A 19,541-nucleotide genomic window follows, 5' to 3' on the forward strand; every position below is an offset into this window, starting at 1 on the left:
TTCATTTTTCTCTTAATCAAGTGTTATTCTTCTTTATTATTATATAAATAAAATTATGCTAAAGTCATAATTTAGTTCATGATGTTATAGTTGTAAATTTGTAACTGAGTTTCTTAAATTAATTATATTATTTTATTTAGGTTCTGAATTTTAAAATTAGCACCAATTCAGTATTGCTAAAGATTATAAGATTATCCTTCGAAAATTTTAAAATACAATAACAATAACAACAAAGTCTTATCCCATTAGATAAAATCAACTACATGAATCAAATAACAGTATTAAATTCTATAATGTATTATGTTTATAATGAAACAATTTGCATATAAATCTTGTTTGACTGTCTCATGTATGGTTTTGTTGAGTTTTTTTTTTCCGCTTATTATTTCTCCTTCATTTTATCCACCTTTCTTACGTTAAAAGGGATAGGTAAAATAGAGGGTTTATTATGAGTTTTCACTTTTCTCACTTCTAGTCCACTCTTTTTTGTCAATGGTCTAGCCCACTCTAAATTGCTAGAATGGCCCACATAGGATATCCATAAGCCCATAACAAACCCAGACAAAATAAAACAGGTCGTCGTATTAATTTTCCTAGATATCTTATCACCTCTCACTTTTTATCTATTGGTGCTAGGGTGGCAAACAGGTCTAAATCCGCTGGGCTGACCCACATAACCCGTTAAAAAAGCGAACAGAAAAATTAGGACTGTCAAATAGCAAAAGCCCGCTTAATCCGCACCGCTTAAACCGTGGACTTTGGCGGGGTGGGCTTTTCCGCTGGGTTTAGTATTTTTTTAGTAAGGGATATTTTTACAATTTTTTTGCCAAAACCCAAATTTTCCACAACCCAACTTATAAGAGAATGAAGATGAAAATTGAGTATTTTAGATTATGTTTATTTTGTTTTAGAGACAATATTTATAATTATATTTTGGATTATGTTTATTTTGTTTTGGGAACAATATTTATAATTACAAAAATTTTAGTGTTTGTGAATATAAAAATTATAATTTGTTTATACCTTTAAAAATTATAATAATTAAAAGTAAAAAACAAACGAAATTTTTTTATGCCTTTATATATATTATTTAATAGTTAAAAAAATATTTGGCGGGCTTAGCCAGCCGACCCGCCATTAGGCGAGGCGGGGTGGAATTCTAGGACTGCCTCATTAGGCAGGGCAGAGCGGACCAGCCTGTCAAAAGGCAGGCTTCTAGTGAGGCGGGCTTCCCCGCTTGCCACCCCTAGTTGGTGCAACCGAAGGTATCAGATTGTTTCCAAAGTTTCCTACGGAACACTTTCCTTATTTGTTCTTATTCTCACTGTTTCTTATTTTTCTTTCAATAAAACACAATCAATCTGAATTCTGAACCTATCCGGGCAGAATTGCTTTTCTTTTAGTTTACAGGTTTTATTATTTTTTTTTTAATTTTTAGCTTGAAAAAGATTGGGCTAATGATGCTACCTTCAATTATCTTAGCGGATTTCAATCAGATTTCTACCATGATCTAATTGCTACACACACTGAAGCCCTTTCCCTTCATTTTCCAATCTCAAATTCCATGCCTATTATTGCTTTTCTTTTCTTATATTAAGTAATAATTAGTAATAATATTACCTTAATGATAGGATGAAGACACTTATGAGTAATAAATTAATAATATATCTCATATATGGTTACCTTCTATATGAATAAAATATCATATGCAAAAATTTTAAATAAACTAATCTCAGAAGTATAGGACATCATAAGTGAAGCACACACAGTTCATGTGAAATTATGGAAATATAGAGGTAGAAAAAGAAGAAACACAGTTCAATTTAACCCCTTCTCTTTCCTTCCTTTGAGTTTTAACTTTGTGCATAACTTTTTGAATCAAGTGTTTTGGTAATTATGGCTCTTCTTCAATGCATTTTGGACACCTGCATCTAAAACCATAGTCTGCAAGGGATGCTTGTCTCTCTTCAAAAGGAAGGTCTTCATCAACATATGAGATAGTTATCTGAAAATTTTCCTAAATGTTAATTAGTTATCTATATATTTGGAAATATTATATAGTATGGTGAGATTTGGCCTTTCTACCAAAGTCTCACCTTTTCCAAACCTTATTATCAAAATGTCATCTTTTTGTAACTAATTACTTAGATGCCATCTTTTTACCACAGTCACAACTGATTTGCTATTTCATTTTTAATTATGATTGTTTATAGTAATATTCAGGGTGACATTTGAGTAATTAGTTTCAAAAGAGTGATATTTTGGCAATAAGTTTTGAAAAAGGTGGCACATTGGTGAAAAATCACAAGATTCCTTATGTGCTGTAAAACCAAACTCCTCAGTAAAATCATTTAGTTTGGAAGAATTCTTGGACAATTGTAGATAATGGCAAAAAGTTATGAACCAACCTCTTCTCCTTTTCGAATCGGCCTTACTGCGATTATGGTTGCTTGGCCATCCCTATCCTGCATACAAAAAGATTAGGACTTCAAATTAAACCAGGTACCGATTGACTTAGTTCGAAACCAACGTACCTCGTCTCTCTTGAAGGCTTTGGCATTAGGACTACAGGAATGGTTCATGCAGCTTTGCAAAGGAAAAAAAGCAGTTCCTACAGTAAAATTTAAAAGGATTCAGGTATAATTACAAATAAAACTGCATAATTCCAATAATCAGTAGGCTAACACTAACTGTGATTCATTCATTACCTTGGCAACAAACAGAATAGTCTTCACCAAGAGCATCTAAAATTGGTTGTGTAATTTTCTCAGCTTCTTCCTACCATTAACAATGACGAGGAAAGGAATTGAGTCAAAAGAGTTTCTTTCTTTGGAGATAAAGTAGAAAAGTAATTTGAACAAAATTCTAACCTTATCAGGATTTTTCAGATCATCAATGTATAAAAAGTAATCCTCCACAGGAGAAGCTACAACCAAATCACTGGAAAATATAAACCAAGGATTAATACACCGGTTAGTTCAATCCAAAATTTCAATTTCAGTTTCAATTATCACGTCTAGTCCCCTTCGATGGCCATATCACGATATTCAAGCATTATGCTAACAGAAATAGAAATAGAAATAACAATATATGGCTAAACAGAATAAAGCACAATACAGAAAACTCTTACAGATTATTCTGTTCGAACATGCCAATGATGTGTCCATAGATATCAAGGGAGAATACTAGAAATTGTCAAGGAATTCAAGATAAGTCTCCAACAAAATGATGAAGTAGTCTTCATCATACACATGAATGAATGTATCAATAAAAAGCATTTGTAAGGATACATGGCTCACACTCTTTGTCAAATATAGCTTTCTTAAGAAGTTGGAGAGACTGAAATATTATTCAATAAGCAGAAAATCAGGTATGGCATCAAATCAGCAAAAACATAATTTCATGTCATGCACAATCATACATCTGAAGAACCTCACCTTGAATGCCAATTCTTTTATTTGCATCCTGAACGAATCTTCATCTGAAGAATCAATATCATCTGGCAATGCAACACAATCCCACCACCTACAAACAATTTGAAGTTACTACCTCTTTCATAATTCAAAGGCATCTTAAATTATTTGTACAATTTCAAAGTATGGTTTGGTAACTATAACAAAATAACGAATTTAATTTTCTTAGTAAGAAGTTTTGTAAGAGATGTAGTCCACTCTCTAAATAGTTTGATAAATCATAAAACGGATAGCTTGACAAAAGCAAAGAGAAAATTGGTGAAATGTTTCAATTTCAACAACCATGCCACATAAGTAACGTAGTGCAAATCAAACATATAAGATAAACATTAAAGACTTGAAACAGAACACTGTCCCAAGATATAACATCTGCACCATAAAAGCACAAACACCGTCTATTTTGGCTTCATTTAAGCAGGTAAAACCAGCCAGTAACTACCTTCTCTTGTGTCCCATTGATATAGGCCTCCAAGCTTCCAAAAGAAGAGAGGCATTATAGCTGTTTGAATCACCAGAAGTATCATATTTCATTTTCCCTTCATGACAGTTTGCTTTTAACTTGCGGTATCTTAATATGGTAAAACAAATAGCCTAGTCACAAAATCCAACCAGGCTTCCGGTCAGATAAATCATAAATGTTGTGGCTGCAGAGATTGATGAAAACAGCTCGTTCGAAAAGTAACAAATCAAGAAATTCAGTGCAAAACTGAAACGTACCTTTGCGGCAAGGATGAATATATCATTTGTTTCTGGGGGAAAAGGGAAGACCAATGGTAAATAAACAGGAACATAAAGAAAATAATATATTCTGAAGAAATTTAGATTGTTAAAAATCATTGATTTCCAAACGGAAAGAATCTTACCATTAGCATGTTTATTGAATTTAAGAAGTGCCTCCCTATGAGCGGGATCAGACCTCTCGCCAGTGCAGAGTAAAGAATGCGAAGATTCCCAGTCAGCCTCTGCACATGATGTGCTACAGGCATTGACAACATCATCAAAACAGATTATTCCAAAGCACAATCCAGAAAGAACAATTTGCAAGAACAGGAGCATGGGTTGATTTTTTCATAGTCTCCAGCCGAAGATAGAAATAGTGGCATTGTGTAGCCTTCTCATTGTACTGTTGTTTTAGAACTCAAGTTAACATACATTATTTACAAAAATTTTCACAAGACTTTCACAGCACTCATTTACTTCTATTCCCAAGTAGGAAAAATTACAAAACAAAAGCATTATACACCCTACATCATTTCAAACAGCTACAACCTTACCTGCAATAGTAAGCTTCTCCACAGCCGCCCAGGCATGGAACCGCCGATGGCAACGAGAACTCCTTAGAGAAAGGCAAATTCAGTTGGCCATTCATTAAAGATTCCACAACACCTTCAGGAAGAGGATTTTTATCTTTGGAACTGCCGGAACCACATTGATGAGTTCCCTGATCCTCATCTTCAGATGATGAATCCATCTCATGGAAGTTTTTTGACAAGCTCGAAGAGCTTCCGACATCACATCCATGACTCTCAGAATCCCTTAATCCCTGCAGGTAAAGCCTCCTTCCAATTTGAAGCTCTATGGAACCAATAAAACGAAAGCAGAAGCTACATACAAAACAATCAATCTGCAAAGTAGTTCATACACACAAAAGAACACAAGAGAAAGAAGAATAAGTCTTAATAAACCTAAACAAGCAAGACCAAGATAAATACAGAAGTAAATTAAGAAAAGCAAAAACCTTGTTGAATGAGTGTTGAGACCCCACAAGCATTTGGTCCCTGAGAACAAGGTCCCCATCAGAGAAGTCCATGGCAGCAAATACCCCTGTTGATCACAAGTTGCAGAATAGACACACACACACACCCCCCACAGCAACACAAATAATAAAAAGTTGTTGAGACACACCCCATTTGAGAAGAATTAACATACATACATACATATATAGTATACTACACAAAAGAATAGTACCTTTGCCAAAGTTAGCATCTTGTTTGACAGTGATGGAACTGTAGTGCCTTGCAGACAAAAGGGTATTATAATATTCCTGTGATAAACAAAAAGAAGCAATAAGATGGAGAGAGCAAAATAAAAAAAGCAGAGAAGTAAGTTGAAAATTTGAGGGAGAGAGTGCCTGAAGTTGAAGAGTGGAGGGAGGAGAGAGAAGAGCAGAGATTTGAGTTTGGCAACTGGAATCGATTGGACAAATGGGTTCCTCCATTGAATGAAATGCCACCAAACACAAACTCGAATTCAGAGTCCAGAAGCACCAACGTTAATGGGAGAGTGACGGCGCCCAGAAACACAAACCAACTTATGAATCGTTTATTATTTATTTATTTTTGTTCTGAAAAATTCATTCACATAAATCCCCTCTAAAATAATAGTTTTTTAGTCAACAAAATAATACAAAAATAAAAATATGAAAAATGAATTATATGTATTCAATTAATATCTCAATAAATTAAGACAACACCACCAACTAATATTTATATTTTTTTAAAGGAATATAGGTTTTCTAGGAAAGAAAAGTTAGAAAAAAAAACCAAATTACTTATTTTGATAGTCCAACACAAGTAAAATGTTTGGTAACTAATATTTTTCTCTTATATATTTATTTTATTTTTGAAGCAATATTAATTAACCTTTCATTTTTTTTCAGTAAAAATATTAGTCTTTACATTTTTTTCTAATTCAAAAAATTACAAATAAAATATTCAAGGCCGGTTATCTTAAAATAGATGGCATAATTTGATCCGTATAAACTGATATTTCTTTTTTTGTGTATATAAAAAAAGGGTTGTACCAATCCTACTTAAAAGAAAACACAATTATATATATATATATATGAGCTAAACTTTGAATCAGGTAAATATGGGGCAAATCACATAAAAAAATTAATTGGAGAAAGAAATTACATAGATCCTCTAAAACAAAAAATGTTATATGCATGTTCTAATCTTATGTAAATCAAAACAATTTAATTCAATTTATTAGGACTTAGGATAATTCTAATCAATATGATTCGATTTATATTGAACGGATTTTAAAATTGTGTTTGTTTTTGAGAACAGGATAAGATAAGATACTAAAAAACAAGATATAAAAAATAGAGACACAAAATTTAGTGTTCTTATATTCTGTTTGGTAATAAAGTAGAACAAATTGTGAAAATCTAATTTATTCTCATTTTTATTTAAAAAATTTGAGAATAATAAAAAATATAATTATGAAAAATTAACAAGAATAATGAAAAAAAAAAAAAGAAAAAATAAGTTGTGTCACTTGTTAGTGTCTATGTGTCCTTCTTGTCAAGATAAACACAAAATACATTAATTCAGTATCTCTGGACACACTGTCTCTGTCCATGTCTCATCTGCTAAACACGATTTTGTGTCTCAGTGTCTCTGTTTTAATGTCACGTCCCTATAAACAAACGCAGCCTAACACATGTAATTTGAATAAATATGATTTGATTTACATTGTATCTGATTGCATGTAATTCGAATCTATATGACTCGATTTACACTAAGCAAAGAACATGGTAATTACTAAGAAAGCAATGCATATTAATTAAATCGAATTGATTTAATTCGATTTACCTAAGGAGCGTATGTTATATAAATAGGATCATAGTATTGAATTGGTTTAATTCTAGTTCTTGTGCACTACAAAGACATGATTAAGTAAAAAACATGATCGGGTATAAAATTTACTAACAAGGATCCATTGAATGTCTTTATTAGAGCTTCTACAATCCTTGTTGATTTTCATAATATCGTTCTATAAAAATTGGGAATGAAACGGATAGAAAAATTATATTACAGAATTCTAATTTCTGTAGTTTGCGATGGGTAAAATACGACTCGTTTGTGATAGACAGCGACGAGGATCTGCAAGTTTTATTTCACTGTCATCGCCAATTTCCCAAGGTGAGAATTCCTGAACTATTGGCCAAGTTTGTGGATGTGGTCTCTAAATCAAGAGGATCGAACCGAAATCATCAATCAGTACCAATGACAGCAGTCTCCAGTTCAACCCCTGTTGTTGCGTCTTCATCTCTACTTGTAATTGCATCTACGGGAGATTTGGTGACATCTCCATATTTCGCAGCTGATCTACACTGTGATGAGATTGCGAAACTAGGTGTTAACATGAATACTCCTGTTATGATTTCGATTTCTAGGCAGTTGGAGAACCGGATGCAGTGGAAGATATCTTAGGGGATGGTGACGAGTAGAGCCCGCCACGATTGATGATGACAGCGATGATGATATAGGGAGGAGTATTCCTGTTGGGGCTGATAGAGCATCGAGCTTAGGAACTAAGCAGTACCCATCGCACTTTTCTGCTCTAGACTTGGATGCGATGAGACCGGATGGGTTACCGGATGTAGAATCTGGTTTTGGCGCTAGAGATTCACAGGATACCGTAGGTCTAGCTGAGTTCCAGGTTGGTTAGCAGTTTCAGAATAAAGAGGAAGTCGTCTTATGTGTGAAGACTTATAGCATCCACCGTGGGATTGAGTACAAAGTGATGGAATCGGATCATGACAAGTACTACGGCAAGTGTAAGGAGTTCAGAAATAGTTGCAAATGGGTTGATTTGGATCACTCTACAGCGGCGGAAGGGTATCTAGGAGGTCAGATAGTATAACAGAACTCATACATGTTTGGTCACCTTAATCTCATGTGATCACAGGAAGCTTGGATATCATGTGATATCTGCTTTCATCCTTCTTATGATCAGAGCTGATGTAGCTGTGTCCATCAAGGTTCTGCAAAATACGATGGAGGCACATTTTGGTTTCAGACCTACATATAGGAGGGTGTGGTTGGCTAAGCAGAAGGCCGTCGCACAGATATATGAGGATCGGGAGGATGCCTAATGAGCTGCCAAGATGGGTGCTCGGTGTGCAGATAACAATGCCAGGCAGTATCACATTTCTGAAGACGAGTCCTGTGCGAGTTGGAGGCCAGGTTGACGGGGAGTTAGCATTTTTTCACTGAATTTTTTTTGTTATTCCCACCGTGCATCGAGGCATTCAAGTATTGTAAGCCGTTGGTCAGTATTGACGGGACCTATTTGTACGGCAAATATGGGGGAACTTTGCTGGTTGCGATAGCTCAGGATGAAAATTCTAGTATCGTTCCTATTGCTTTTATCCTAGTGGAGGGTGAAAATGCGGAGTCATGATCTTTTTTCTTGTCTCACTTACAGCAACACGTAACTCCTCAACCGGGCATTCTCGTGATCTCCGATAGGCGCAATAGGATCAAGGCCACCTTGGAGGCCCTGATGGTGGATGTGTTCCATCTGCTGCTTATCGTACATTCTGTATCAGGCACGTTGCAGCGAATTTTGCGTTGAGTTCCAAGGGAAAGGATGCCAGTAGGCTTCTAGTCAACGCTTCTTATGTGAAGATTGAGGTCGAGTTTGATTATTGGTTTGACATCCTCCGGACTGAAGATCCGGCAATGTGTGACTGGGCCAATAGGATGGAGTATGACAAGTGGACTCAGCACCAGGATGAGGGTCGTAAATTCGACCATATGACTACAATTATTTCTGAATGTGTTAATTCGGTGATCAAGGGTGTCAGGAACCTTCTAGTTTGTTTCTTGGTGAAGTCCACTTATGGGAGATTGGCAGAGTTCTTTGTTCGCAAAGGAAGAAAGGCTAGGACACAGTTGGGGACAGATCAGTAATTTAGTCAATCACTTGTGAAGGCAATGAAGGCAAACCTAAAGGCATCGATATGTTTTACGGTGACAATATATGATCGGAATAATTCAGAGTTTAACATGGCCGAGACTACTCCAACAGGTAATTTCTCACTTGGTACTTACAGAATCTCGTTGAGAGATCAGACTTGCGATTGCGGATACTTTCAGGCACTTCACTATCCATGTTGTCATGCAGTTGCTTGCTGTGCATAATCCCGCCTGAGTTGGGCAACTTATGTCTATGAGGTATATCGCCTCAGCACAATGTTTAATGTCTACAGGATGGGATTCAATCCTCTTATTCCAGAAGAATTTTGGCCACCGTATGATTGTCCAATAGTCATCCCTGATCACAGTGAGAGACGTGCATCTGAAGGTCATCCGAGGCGCACTTGAATTTACACTAGTATGGACAAGGTTGATCCGAATCGACCAAAGTGGTGTGGGCTATGCACACAGCCTAGTCATACTAGGTGGAGTTGTCCACAGGGAGGAGGCACCAGGGGTTCTGGAGCAGTTAGTAGAGTTTAGTGTTTTCTTTATTGTGTTGCTTGTTCAGTTGTCCACTGTATTACTCTTTATTATGTTGCTTTATCGGTTGTCCACTGTATTACGCTTTATTGTTGCTTTATCGTAGCACATGGTCGGCCCGCCAGGTCCAATGTACGTGCCAACTCTATAGAGTGTTCGAAAACTATCGGTTCCTGCCTCTGCCATCCTTCGTCATCAGAAAATCAATATCGAGTGCGGGTAGTGAGTGATGCTATACTCCACCAAGCTGTGGTAACACCCTATCCACCTAATACCACTCTATCATGACAAAGTCCACCAAACTAAATTAATTTTTGAAGAGGAGGAGAATGATACGTGCTTCAAATGTCCGTGATATGAAGAGTTCAAGTGTTATTTAGAAGATTTTATTAGTTTACATTTTTAGAATATTTTAATTTAATTTGATGTATTTTAATTTTGTTTATTTAATTACTAGATTGGGCCTTATGTTTATGGGCTTTAGGATTTTTATTTGTTTTAACCTAATAAGAGGTTATAAATACCTCCTTAGCTATTGTAGTCGTAGTATAGAATGATTTAGAGGTTTAAAAACCCCTTTTTTTGGTTTCGTGATGAAACCATGGTGCTGACAATTGAGGTTAAGGAGTCCCTCTCTTGTTGCATCGAGAAATTGGGTAGAAGGTTGAGGAGTCCCTTCGATTCAATTCCTAAACTATGGCGTTGACAAGTTAGGTTGAGGAGTCCCTTTCTTGCTGCGTCAAGAAATTGGGTAGAAAGTAGAGTGATTCTCTTTGTACTCAATTTCAATCTATCCTTTTTATTTTTATTTCAATTCCAATGTATTCTTTTTATTCAGTTTGAATCCTTATCTTTTTGTTTATCCTTTTATTTCTTTATCATTTGGTATCAGAGCTTAGGTATTAGATTAATTCTTATTAATCTATATTTGTTCTTCTTTTATCATAAAAAAAGAGTCTAGTGTCTGTTGAGTCTTTTTTTAAGTTCTTATTTTCGTTTGCTTTTCCTTATTGTTAAAAAAAAGCGTACAGTGCAAAAAAAAATACAAAAAGAAAGAAAAAAATAAAAAAAAGAAATTATTTTCCTTGTAATTATTGTCCTTTTCATATACTAATTTTTTTCACCTACAAGATTCAAGGACGAATCTTTTTTGAAGAGGAGGAGAATGATACGTGCTTCAAATGTTCGTGATATGAAGAGTTCAAGTGTTATTTAGAAGATATTAGTTTATATTTTTAGAATGTTTTAATGTAATTTAATATATTTTGATTTTGTTTATTTAATTATTAGATTGGGCCTTATGTTTATGGGCTTTAGGGTTTTCTTTGTTTTAACCTAATAAGAGGTTATAAATACCTCCTTAGCTATTGTAGTCGTAGTATAGAATTTTTAGAGGTTTCAAAACCCCTTTTGGTTTCGTGATGAAACCATGGTGTGGACAATTGAGGTTGAGGAGTCCCTCTCTTGTTACATCGGGAAATTGAGTAGAAGATTGAGGAGTCCCTTCAAATCAATTCCCAAACTATGGCGTTGACAAGTTAAGTTGAGGAGTCCCTTTCTTGTTGCGTCAAGAAATTGGGTAGAAATTAGAGTAATTCTCTTTATACTCAATTTTAATCTATCTTTTTATTTCTATTTTCAATTTCAATGTATCTTTTTATTTAATTTCAATTCTTGTCTTGTTTATCCTTTTATTTCCATATCACTTCTGGCCACCGTATGATAGTCCAATAGTCATCCCTGATCACAGTAAGAGACATGCATCTGAAGGTCATCCGAGGCGCACTAGAATTCACACTAGTATGGACAAAGGTTGATCCAAATCAACCAACGTGGTGTGGGCTATGCACACAGCCTAGTCATCCTAGGCTGAGTTGTCCACAGGGAGGAGGCACCAGGGGTTCTGAAGCAGTTAGTGGAGTTTAGTATTTTCTTTATTGTGTTGCTTGTTCGGTTATCCACTGTATTACGCTTTATTATGTTGCTTTATCGATTGTCTACTGTATTACGCTTTATTGTTGCTTTAACGTAGCACATGGTCGGCGCGACTGGTCCAATGTACGTGCTAACTCTATAGAGTGTTCGAAAATCATCGGTCTCCGCCTCTGCCATCCTTCGTCATCAGAAAATCAATATCGAGTGTGGGTAGTGGGCGATGGTATACTCCACCAAGCTGTGGTAACACCCTATCCACCTAATGCCACTCTATCACAATAAAGTAGATCAATGTCGTCGTAGCCCGCCATAGTGTCATATGTCGGGACTCCAAGATCTCGGGATGAACTACTTGAACAACCTCCGGTGCGCTATATGGCATCCACATGAACTGGTAAACAATGAAGAATATTGCAAGTCAACTTACACCTAGTAAATAGTTTAAAGGAACACCAACAATGAATGCTTCAAAGGTAAAACACTTACATCCCTTGGCCGGTGTAAATTTATTCTGAGCCTCTACTGCGTGTCTCTAGGCCCCTTCTCACTCAATTTTGGCTGATAACCAGACCACCTGACACTCAATACATGTTATGAACAATGACAATAATATGTAATATATATTACTAAACAAGACAACGATAAACAGTGAGTACTTCGTAGCTAATGGCCAATGAAAGGCGTCAAACCCATCGGGCCTGAAACCTGGGAACTGCCAAAAGATTCATGACTGGAGGATCTGTAACGGACCGGCCAACTTAACCACATTTATGTTGGCCACACGGCACAAGCATTGGTATAACCACGACAGAGTGGCAGATCCCTAGCTGTATCCACCCATATCCTCCAATCATGCTACGTTCGGTAGCCACCGGATATGCATACGTGTACCGGACTTGTCACTGAAGAGCTGGGTGGATAATAGCATCATGATGTATGCCCTTGCGTACTTCCTGACAGTTTTCTTGTCTGCGTCGTGAGGAAGGTGACTGAATGTCTCCTGCATCCAAGTGCACTTCACAGTGAACTTGTCTATACAGTCCGCCGGAGGCAACACACTTAACAATTCTTGGAACCAATCCTATGCAAGTCGCTCGCCATCAATAAACCGCTCGAAGTCCGTCAGGCACCCGCTGACGTACTGTAAGTCGATGGGAAGGCCTAAATGGTACGCAACATCCTGAAGCGTAATTGTGCACTCCCCAAATGACATGTGGAAGGTATGAGTCTCGGGCCGCCACTGCTCGACAAATACACTGACCAGCGGCTCATCTAATCTAAATTAGTGGTCATTGAGTCTCACGAGATGGGCTAAGTCGACCATCCACAGGTACGGTATTCTGTCGTCTAGGGACATACCATGCTGGTGATACATCAATATAGCTGCACCACAATAAAAAAATTCTTTTAGAACTATCATAATTAACAAACCAATTCACCAAAAGACCACTAAATAATGCAGACCCTTTTCAACAAAATCATATCCAAGTTATATCAAAAACCACCTAAAACGGACAATTCTACTAAAAATAAATTTTAATGTAAATTATGTTGTAACACTGGACATAGATAACCTAGCGTTCAATAATTTAATTAAATTGCATTAAACAAATTGACTTAAATTCTAACAGTATATAGTTAAGTTGATATTCAATACGTAAATTATAAAATTAAACTAAATTAAATTATATTAATTTAAACACTAACACTTAAGGATTAAATTACATTAACTTTGAATAAATTAAATTATATTAAATTAATAAAAATTTTAAACAATCCAAACTAAATTAATTTTAAATAAATTAAAAATAAACTAAATTACTGGCCTGTTAAACTAACGTTTAGTAATAAAATTAAATTTTAAAAAATAAACTAATTTAAATCCTTACCAAACTTCTACTACCTATTTAATCTAGCATTTGAAATTTAAATTAGATTTACCTAAATTCCTAAAAATTTCTAATCTAGTTAATCACTACTCTAACTAAGTATTGTTTATCACTATTACACCTTGTATTTGTACTTTAAAAATTCTAACAAACCACTAAATCACTACTCTAACTACCATTTGTAGTTTAAAAATCTCAATAGCACATATAATGAAATTCTAGACGACTTAACATCACAACTTATTTTTTAAAGATATTTAATTTCAGAAACTAACCTCTTCATAGATAGAATCGGCAATATAGGCGACGCCGTCTAACCGATAGATACGATTCGGGTCGTCTTCCATTTTCACAGTTTGAATATTAGGGGTTTTTTTGGCGCAAACTTTATCTGGAATGAGGTTTGGGAGTGGGTTTTGGTGAAATGTAATTCGAAGCAAGTGAATTCAAATTCTTTATATAGAGATATATACACTAAATCGAAACTAATGAATTCGATTTACCACTAGCATTCGTTCAACGCAAATCGAAATAACTCCATTCGATTTATTATAGCTCAATTCGAATCTACTCAATTCAAATTACTATGGACAAATAGCATGTGTATAATTCGAAGCCAATGATTTCGATTTATTATGAGTAAACTTCATTTCCTTTTAAATCAAAACTAATGCATTCAATGCATGTACCAAGTAATTCAAATCTATTTGATTCGATTTACTACTAGAATGACTAAATCAACTTTAATTAATTCGATTTACATAAAATTGTGTATGAAAGGATGCACGTAACGTTTTTTATTTTAGGAGATCCATGTAATTTTGTGCTTCAATTAGTTTATTTACGTGATTTGCCCTAAATATGGATTAGCTCGAGTATTTATGAAATGCTATATCTTGAATCTTGTAGCACATTACAAAATACTACAAAAATAGTGTCAATGAAGTTCCCCATGTCCTCTTGAAGTTAGGAGTGTAACCATTTAGCTTGTCCATGACCATATGAGGGCATATCATATTATCATGTAACTATGATTATCAAATACAAATATATAACAGAAGTTGTCAATCTAATGCACTAACTTTAAACCAAAGGAGAGAAAAAGAAAGAAAATGATACTTCTTCCTTAAAGCATCATTGCACATACACTGCATGTCTTTTCACCTATGCAGGGTGATAACCCATATTAAGCTCGAATAACATCATATAACCTATTTCTCAAACAACTAAAACAGCTGAGAAAAAAGTAAAGTGTGGTGAAGGTGGAATCCACAATTCATAGAGGAAGAAACTAGTAGAAATTCATAAAAAAACATTTGATTTGTGGAGGTTTGAGTCTTATATGGATCCAAAGAACTGTTCCAGGGAAGGAGCACTGAACACATTGGCTGCTGTTCGTTCGGTCCTAGAGGGCGATACATGAAGTTGATACTTGATAAACCTCTGCAACATAATTTGTTCATCATTAGATACCGTATTGAATTTAACATTAGCATATGAACTTTGAGTTGTTGAATATATAAGGAACTTACAGCTAGCTGATTGATGATTTCTGGATTCGTGTCAATATGCCAATCCGGTTCCAATTGCCGAACAAACGATGATCGTCCATTTTCTGTGCTACAGAAAAGAACCTGCATATAGGTATCATAAAGGTTATCATTAAGCACAGAAGAAAAAGTAGCTGGCAAGCAGTGGATATTTACTGCATTCATGATATGCGCATTCAAGAGTCTTTGATACAATTTTACTTTTCAACATTTAAGTCAATCCCTTTTCTTGATCGTTCCAGTACCAATAATGATCAAGAAGATATAAAGAGGCACTGAAAAACTCTTAAAAGGAACACTAAAGTAACATGCAGCGAAGTGAATACATTTTATGGTGTAACAACTGGTGCATATTCACATACCTTGTCCTTAACCAAACCACCAGAAGTGAATACCCCAGCTTCTTCTAATGCAACAAGTACTCTCTTCTGCATAAATAATCCAGGCTTAAAAGCGTAAATTATTTTGAACAATGCAGTTACCAAAATAGAGGCAATACAGTTGCAAGCAATTTTAGTTTGTGCCAACTTAATATCAACACCAGGATGAAATACAAACTCAGCAAGTTCAGCTAGCAATTGCTAGATGGTGATAACCTAACAGTGAACATTATATAGTGTGAAGGATAAGCTGGACAAAGAGTCAGAGCGAGATTATTTATATATGTTTGTGTGTATGTGTGTCAAATGTCTCACAAACAAGTAACAACAGCAACCCTGAAGCATTGAATCCTCGTCTAGAAGTTTTTGCCTCAAGCAGATATACATATCTTAGTTCCAAATCATTCAGTTTATAAATTAGTTTGATAAAGTTGGAAGATAGTGAATTTGCAGCATATGATGTGAAATATTGCTCATTAGTTCCATTAAGCTCATCAGATAAGATGTGAAGAGTAAATGATATAATCTAACAAATTACACACCTCGCTTTCATCATCCAAAACTAGTTCCATGAGATATAAATCACAAAATTTTGTTATTTCCAACAACACTTCCAGCACAGAGGACTTCACAGTTGCTTGTTTCTGCCAACAAACAAGATGAACCACATTGGTTTCTTTATTCACATTCATTTCTTATAAAGGAAAAAAATCATCACACAGAACAAGCTCATCACCTGAAGCTCCTCTGGACTACTTTCCTCAAGGATCACTCCAAGAAGTCGACAAGTTACCTATGTACACATAGTGGCCATAAAAGTCAGTAAACATTGATCAAAACCACATGTAACAACTCAAACTTGTAGGAAATGTTCCCCACGTCATCAAACATCTTAATTCTGTTTTTTCACTACTTATGTTGCACAAAGATATGAATGCAAACAACTTATTCAAGTTTCCACGAGAAAAAGAATACAAGTATCTGCACCATCTATCAATATAGACCAGAAAAAGAAAAGTAACATATAAAATCTACTGAGCTTGAACCTGAAAGTAGACCAATAAATAGCCTTAGTTTAATGGTTTCATTTACACCTTAATCTCTTGTATCAATTTAATTTATAATGCATTAAATTGATGAATTTTTACTTACTAACTGGATTGTTAACAATCAGTTCACTCCAGATAGAAATCTTTTACCATCAAAGGAGACGCTAATTTCTAGAAGATCATAGCAAGAAAAAACTGCGTGAAACACAGATCATGTTCACAGAAGAAAATCAGAGGGAGTATATAATTACCTTTCTTCCTTCACTTAATTTCTGTCTAACTATCTGCCCCAAAGTTGGCTGAAAATTAGGAAAGGAAAAAGAAAGAGCTTAGAATTACCAATAACACAAAAAACTACCAAATGCAAACCTGCTCCCCTTTTATTAATCCAAAAGAACACATGCATTGCCTGACCTTGACACTGAAAAAAAGGGGGGAAAGCCATGAAAGTATTTTACCTTGACTGGCTGAAAGAACTCATCAACAACATTTTGTGCCCTCGAATCATCTGAGGGTGAACAAACTTCAGGAGGAGCTACCGAGGCATTAGAATGTGCACCAACTCCAGAATTACTAGATGAAGCACCTTGCCGTTTTTGTTGCCTGCGTTGAGATCCAGAAGGTGATCTCAACATCCTCCATGTGAAAACAATGGCAACAGCAAGACCAGCTACAGCCCCAATAGAGCGCAAATCCTATCACCAAGTATAGTTTAATGAGGATTAAAGCTTTGAAACAAAGACAGAAACAGTACTTCATTACTTTGACCTACTAAAGTACATATCTTCACCGGAAGGGATAAGTAGTAGCAGATAAAGATCATCATTACCATCCTGAAAGTAATTTTTTTCTTTCAAGCACCAAAACAAACAATCTTTATAAGAGATCACTTATGATGTATGGTTAAATCACTTTCTTCCTCCTCCTTTTCTCCCCCTTTTTTGGGCCTATTTAGACAACAAACCTGAGCATACAAACTTATCCTTTGTACAGAGGGCCACATCCAGCATTAAATTAAGCTTAGTTGATTAAATTAACCCAAATAATCATAGCTAAGCTAAGTTCCAGCTCACTTGAGTCAGGTAAAAGCAACCCACTCTTCACCTTTTTCAAAGGTCGCAACTTGCAAAAACCCAGATGAATTTTACTAAAAAGATAGAAACTTTGAGAAATTCAGCTCAGAACTACACTATCCCGGACCCCCAATCAACAATAAGTAAATACAAACGCAACAAAAAATGGAAACCGAACAGTGAACAGTAACAAAGAAGTTCAAATAGGGCAAACCACAATCGACAAAAAGATAAGGTTTTGCATCATAATTCATATCAGATCCAATTGAATAAGCTCATTGAAAATTAAGAGCACGAGAGAGAGAGAGAGGGAGAGGTACGAGGTTGTGGAGGGAGATGGAGAAGAGGTTGGAGATCTTGAGAGTGACAAAAGCACCGAAGCGTTTGATAAGGTGGAAAAGCTCTTGTTTTGGGGTGTCACCTTCACCCGTTGCCATGTCTATAATCTTTGTTCTTCTTAATCTCACAAACCACACCACTCACCAGATTCCTTTTCTTCAAAATTGCAAGTTCCAAGGGTCACTCTTCAGAGACACAGAGGGTTTAACTCGTTCATCATCCCCTCCAACAACAACTTCACTCCATTGATCGCTCTGTCTGGATTGATTCTGTGAAGGAATGGAAGAAATCAACGAACCAAACAAATGTTCCAAACCCAACACGCAAAAAGAGAGTTATGATAACACTGTCAGTTCTCTTTTGTTAATTTTATCAAAATCATTTTTATTTCTGTGTCCCCTAAATTCTATATACTTAATTAGTAAGTTGTAGTTAGAGATTAGATTTAATTTTCCACTTTAAAAAAAGTGGCAGCATTATGTATAAATGAAAAAATGCGCACGAATTTTTATTTCTAAATACTATTTGTATGTATATCTAGGTATGGAAACAAATAATATGCAAGTTTCATGTTATTACAAAATTTTAACTCTTTAGGAAATTACTATTTCAACTTAAGCATCTTATGTCAATATAAAATATAAAATATAAAATATAAAATAAAAATTATAAAAATAAATAATATATATTATATAAAAATATATAATAATTAATCTAATAGTTGATTTTTTTTGTCACCATAATTTTTTTATTTTCCGTTAGAAACATTCTAAAGTCTAAACTGTTAACAGATGATCCTGACTGCACACCACCTCTACTAGTAAAAATAAAATGAAAGCCGAAGGTTATCTTGGTAAAGTTTTCCTCTTCTTGATAAAAAATGAGTTAGTTTATAAAAGATAAGGGGGTTTCTTTCCCAAGATAGAACCAACTACCATTTTTCTTCTACTAGTTTCTTAAATTATTTGTGCAAAAAATAAATTCTACACGATATCTCCTGAAAAGCCTTTTCATTATCTCTGAAATTATTTTTTATTTTATTTTATTGTGAAAACTTTAATTTAATTAGCGTGAGATGCTGAGATCTGAGATGCTTTGTATATGGTCATCTACTCATCTATTACACAGTTCTGAATTTTTTTCTTTCTTTTAACCTATAAAACAAGCAAAACAAACAAAAATAAAATAAAATAACCTTTTATTTTTTATTATACCAATCAATTTGATAAATTAAAAATTAATTTATTACAAATCTAAATTTTATTTAAGTGTTTATTATTGACCAATATAATTCTTTAATCTTTTAAAACATGTAAAAATTTAATGAGTTTTTTTTTTTTAAATACTTTTACTTTTATCCATATGTATTTTTATTCGGTTGCTTAATTTATTAAAAAATATTAATATTTAATTTAAAATATAAAAATAAATAAATTTTAAATATTTAATACTTATCTTTAAAAGAAATTTTGACAAATTCCACACCAAATTCAAAGTCGCCAAAAAAATTTTCTATTAATATTGTAGAGGTTTTAAAATTTCACAAAGTTCTTCTTAATAATAGAACCAACTATTACCATTTTTAGGCTAAGGATTCGA

The 19,541-nt window shown here is 34.7% G+C and overlaps 2 protein-coding genes and 1 non-coding gene across 4 annotated transcripts; 1 reads left to right on the forward strand and 2 right to left on the reverse strand.

Moving 5' to 3' along the window:
- Positions 1-1,451: 1,451 nt before the first annotated feature.
- On the forward strand, positions 1,452-1,535 carry LOC148547111 (small nucleolar RNA R11/Z151). The gene has a single exon (XR_015898602.1). It is a non-coding gene; the product is annotated as a small nucleolar RNA R11/Z151 (small nucleolar RNA).
- A 110-nt stretch (positions 1,536-1,645) lies between these two features.
- ATXR2 (histone-lysine N-methyltransferase ATXR2) lies at positions 1,646-5,798 on the reverse strand. Of its 2 annotated transcripts, none has more exons than XM_088497446.1 (15): positions 5,605-5,798; positions 5,442-5,517; positions 5,212-5,297; positions 4,748-5,097; positions 4,337-4,449; positions 4,191-4,222; positions 3,913-4,064; positions 3,438-3,525; positions 3,291-3,339; positions 3,131-3,185; positions 2,871-2,940; positions 2,709-2,778; positions 2,535-2,611; positions 2,409-2,460; positions 1,646-2,005 (listed from the first exon to the last, which is right to left on the reverse strand). In XM_088497446.1, exons 1-15 carry the CDS (start codon positions 5,689-5,691, stop codon positions 1,986-1,988), a joined length of 1,377 nt encoding a protein of 458 aa, XP_088353572.1. In that variant the 5' UTR covers positions 5,692-5,798; the 3' UTR covers positions 1,646-1,985. The 2 variants fall into 2 exon arrangements, with proteins under 2 accessions (XP_088353572.1, XP_016171600.1); XM_016316114.3 differs by having other exon boundaries at positions 2,409-2,465.
- Positions 5,799-14,483: 8,685 nt separating this feature from the next.
- Positions 14,484-18,450, reverse strand: LOC107613518 (ubiquitin-conjugating enzyme E2 enzyme activator PEX22). Its single transcript, XM_016315555.3, has 8 exons — positions 17,924-18,450; positions 16,989-17,225; positions 16,782-16,829; positions 16,218-16,274; positions 16,024-16,125; positions 15,464-15,529; positions 15,084-15,185; positions 14,484-14,994 (listed from the first exon to the last, which is right to left on the reverse strand). The coding sequence occupies exons 1-8, from the start codon at positions 18,038-18,040 to the stop codon at positions 14,890-14,892; spliced, it is 834 nt and encodes a 277-aa protein (XP_016171041.1). The 5' UTR covers positions 18,041-18,450; the 3' UTR covers positions 14,484-14,889.
- Positions 18,451-19,541: the final 1,091 nt, after the last annotated feature.

This window comes from Arachis ipaensis, chromosome B8 (assembly GCF_059453495.1).
Source record: "Arachis ipaensis isolate K30076 ecotype BB chromosome B8, ASM5945349v1, whole genome shotgun sequence".
NCBI lineage: Eukaryota > Viridiplantae > Streptophyta > Magnoliopsida > Fabales > Fabaceae > Arachis > Arachis ipaensis.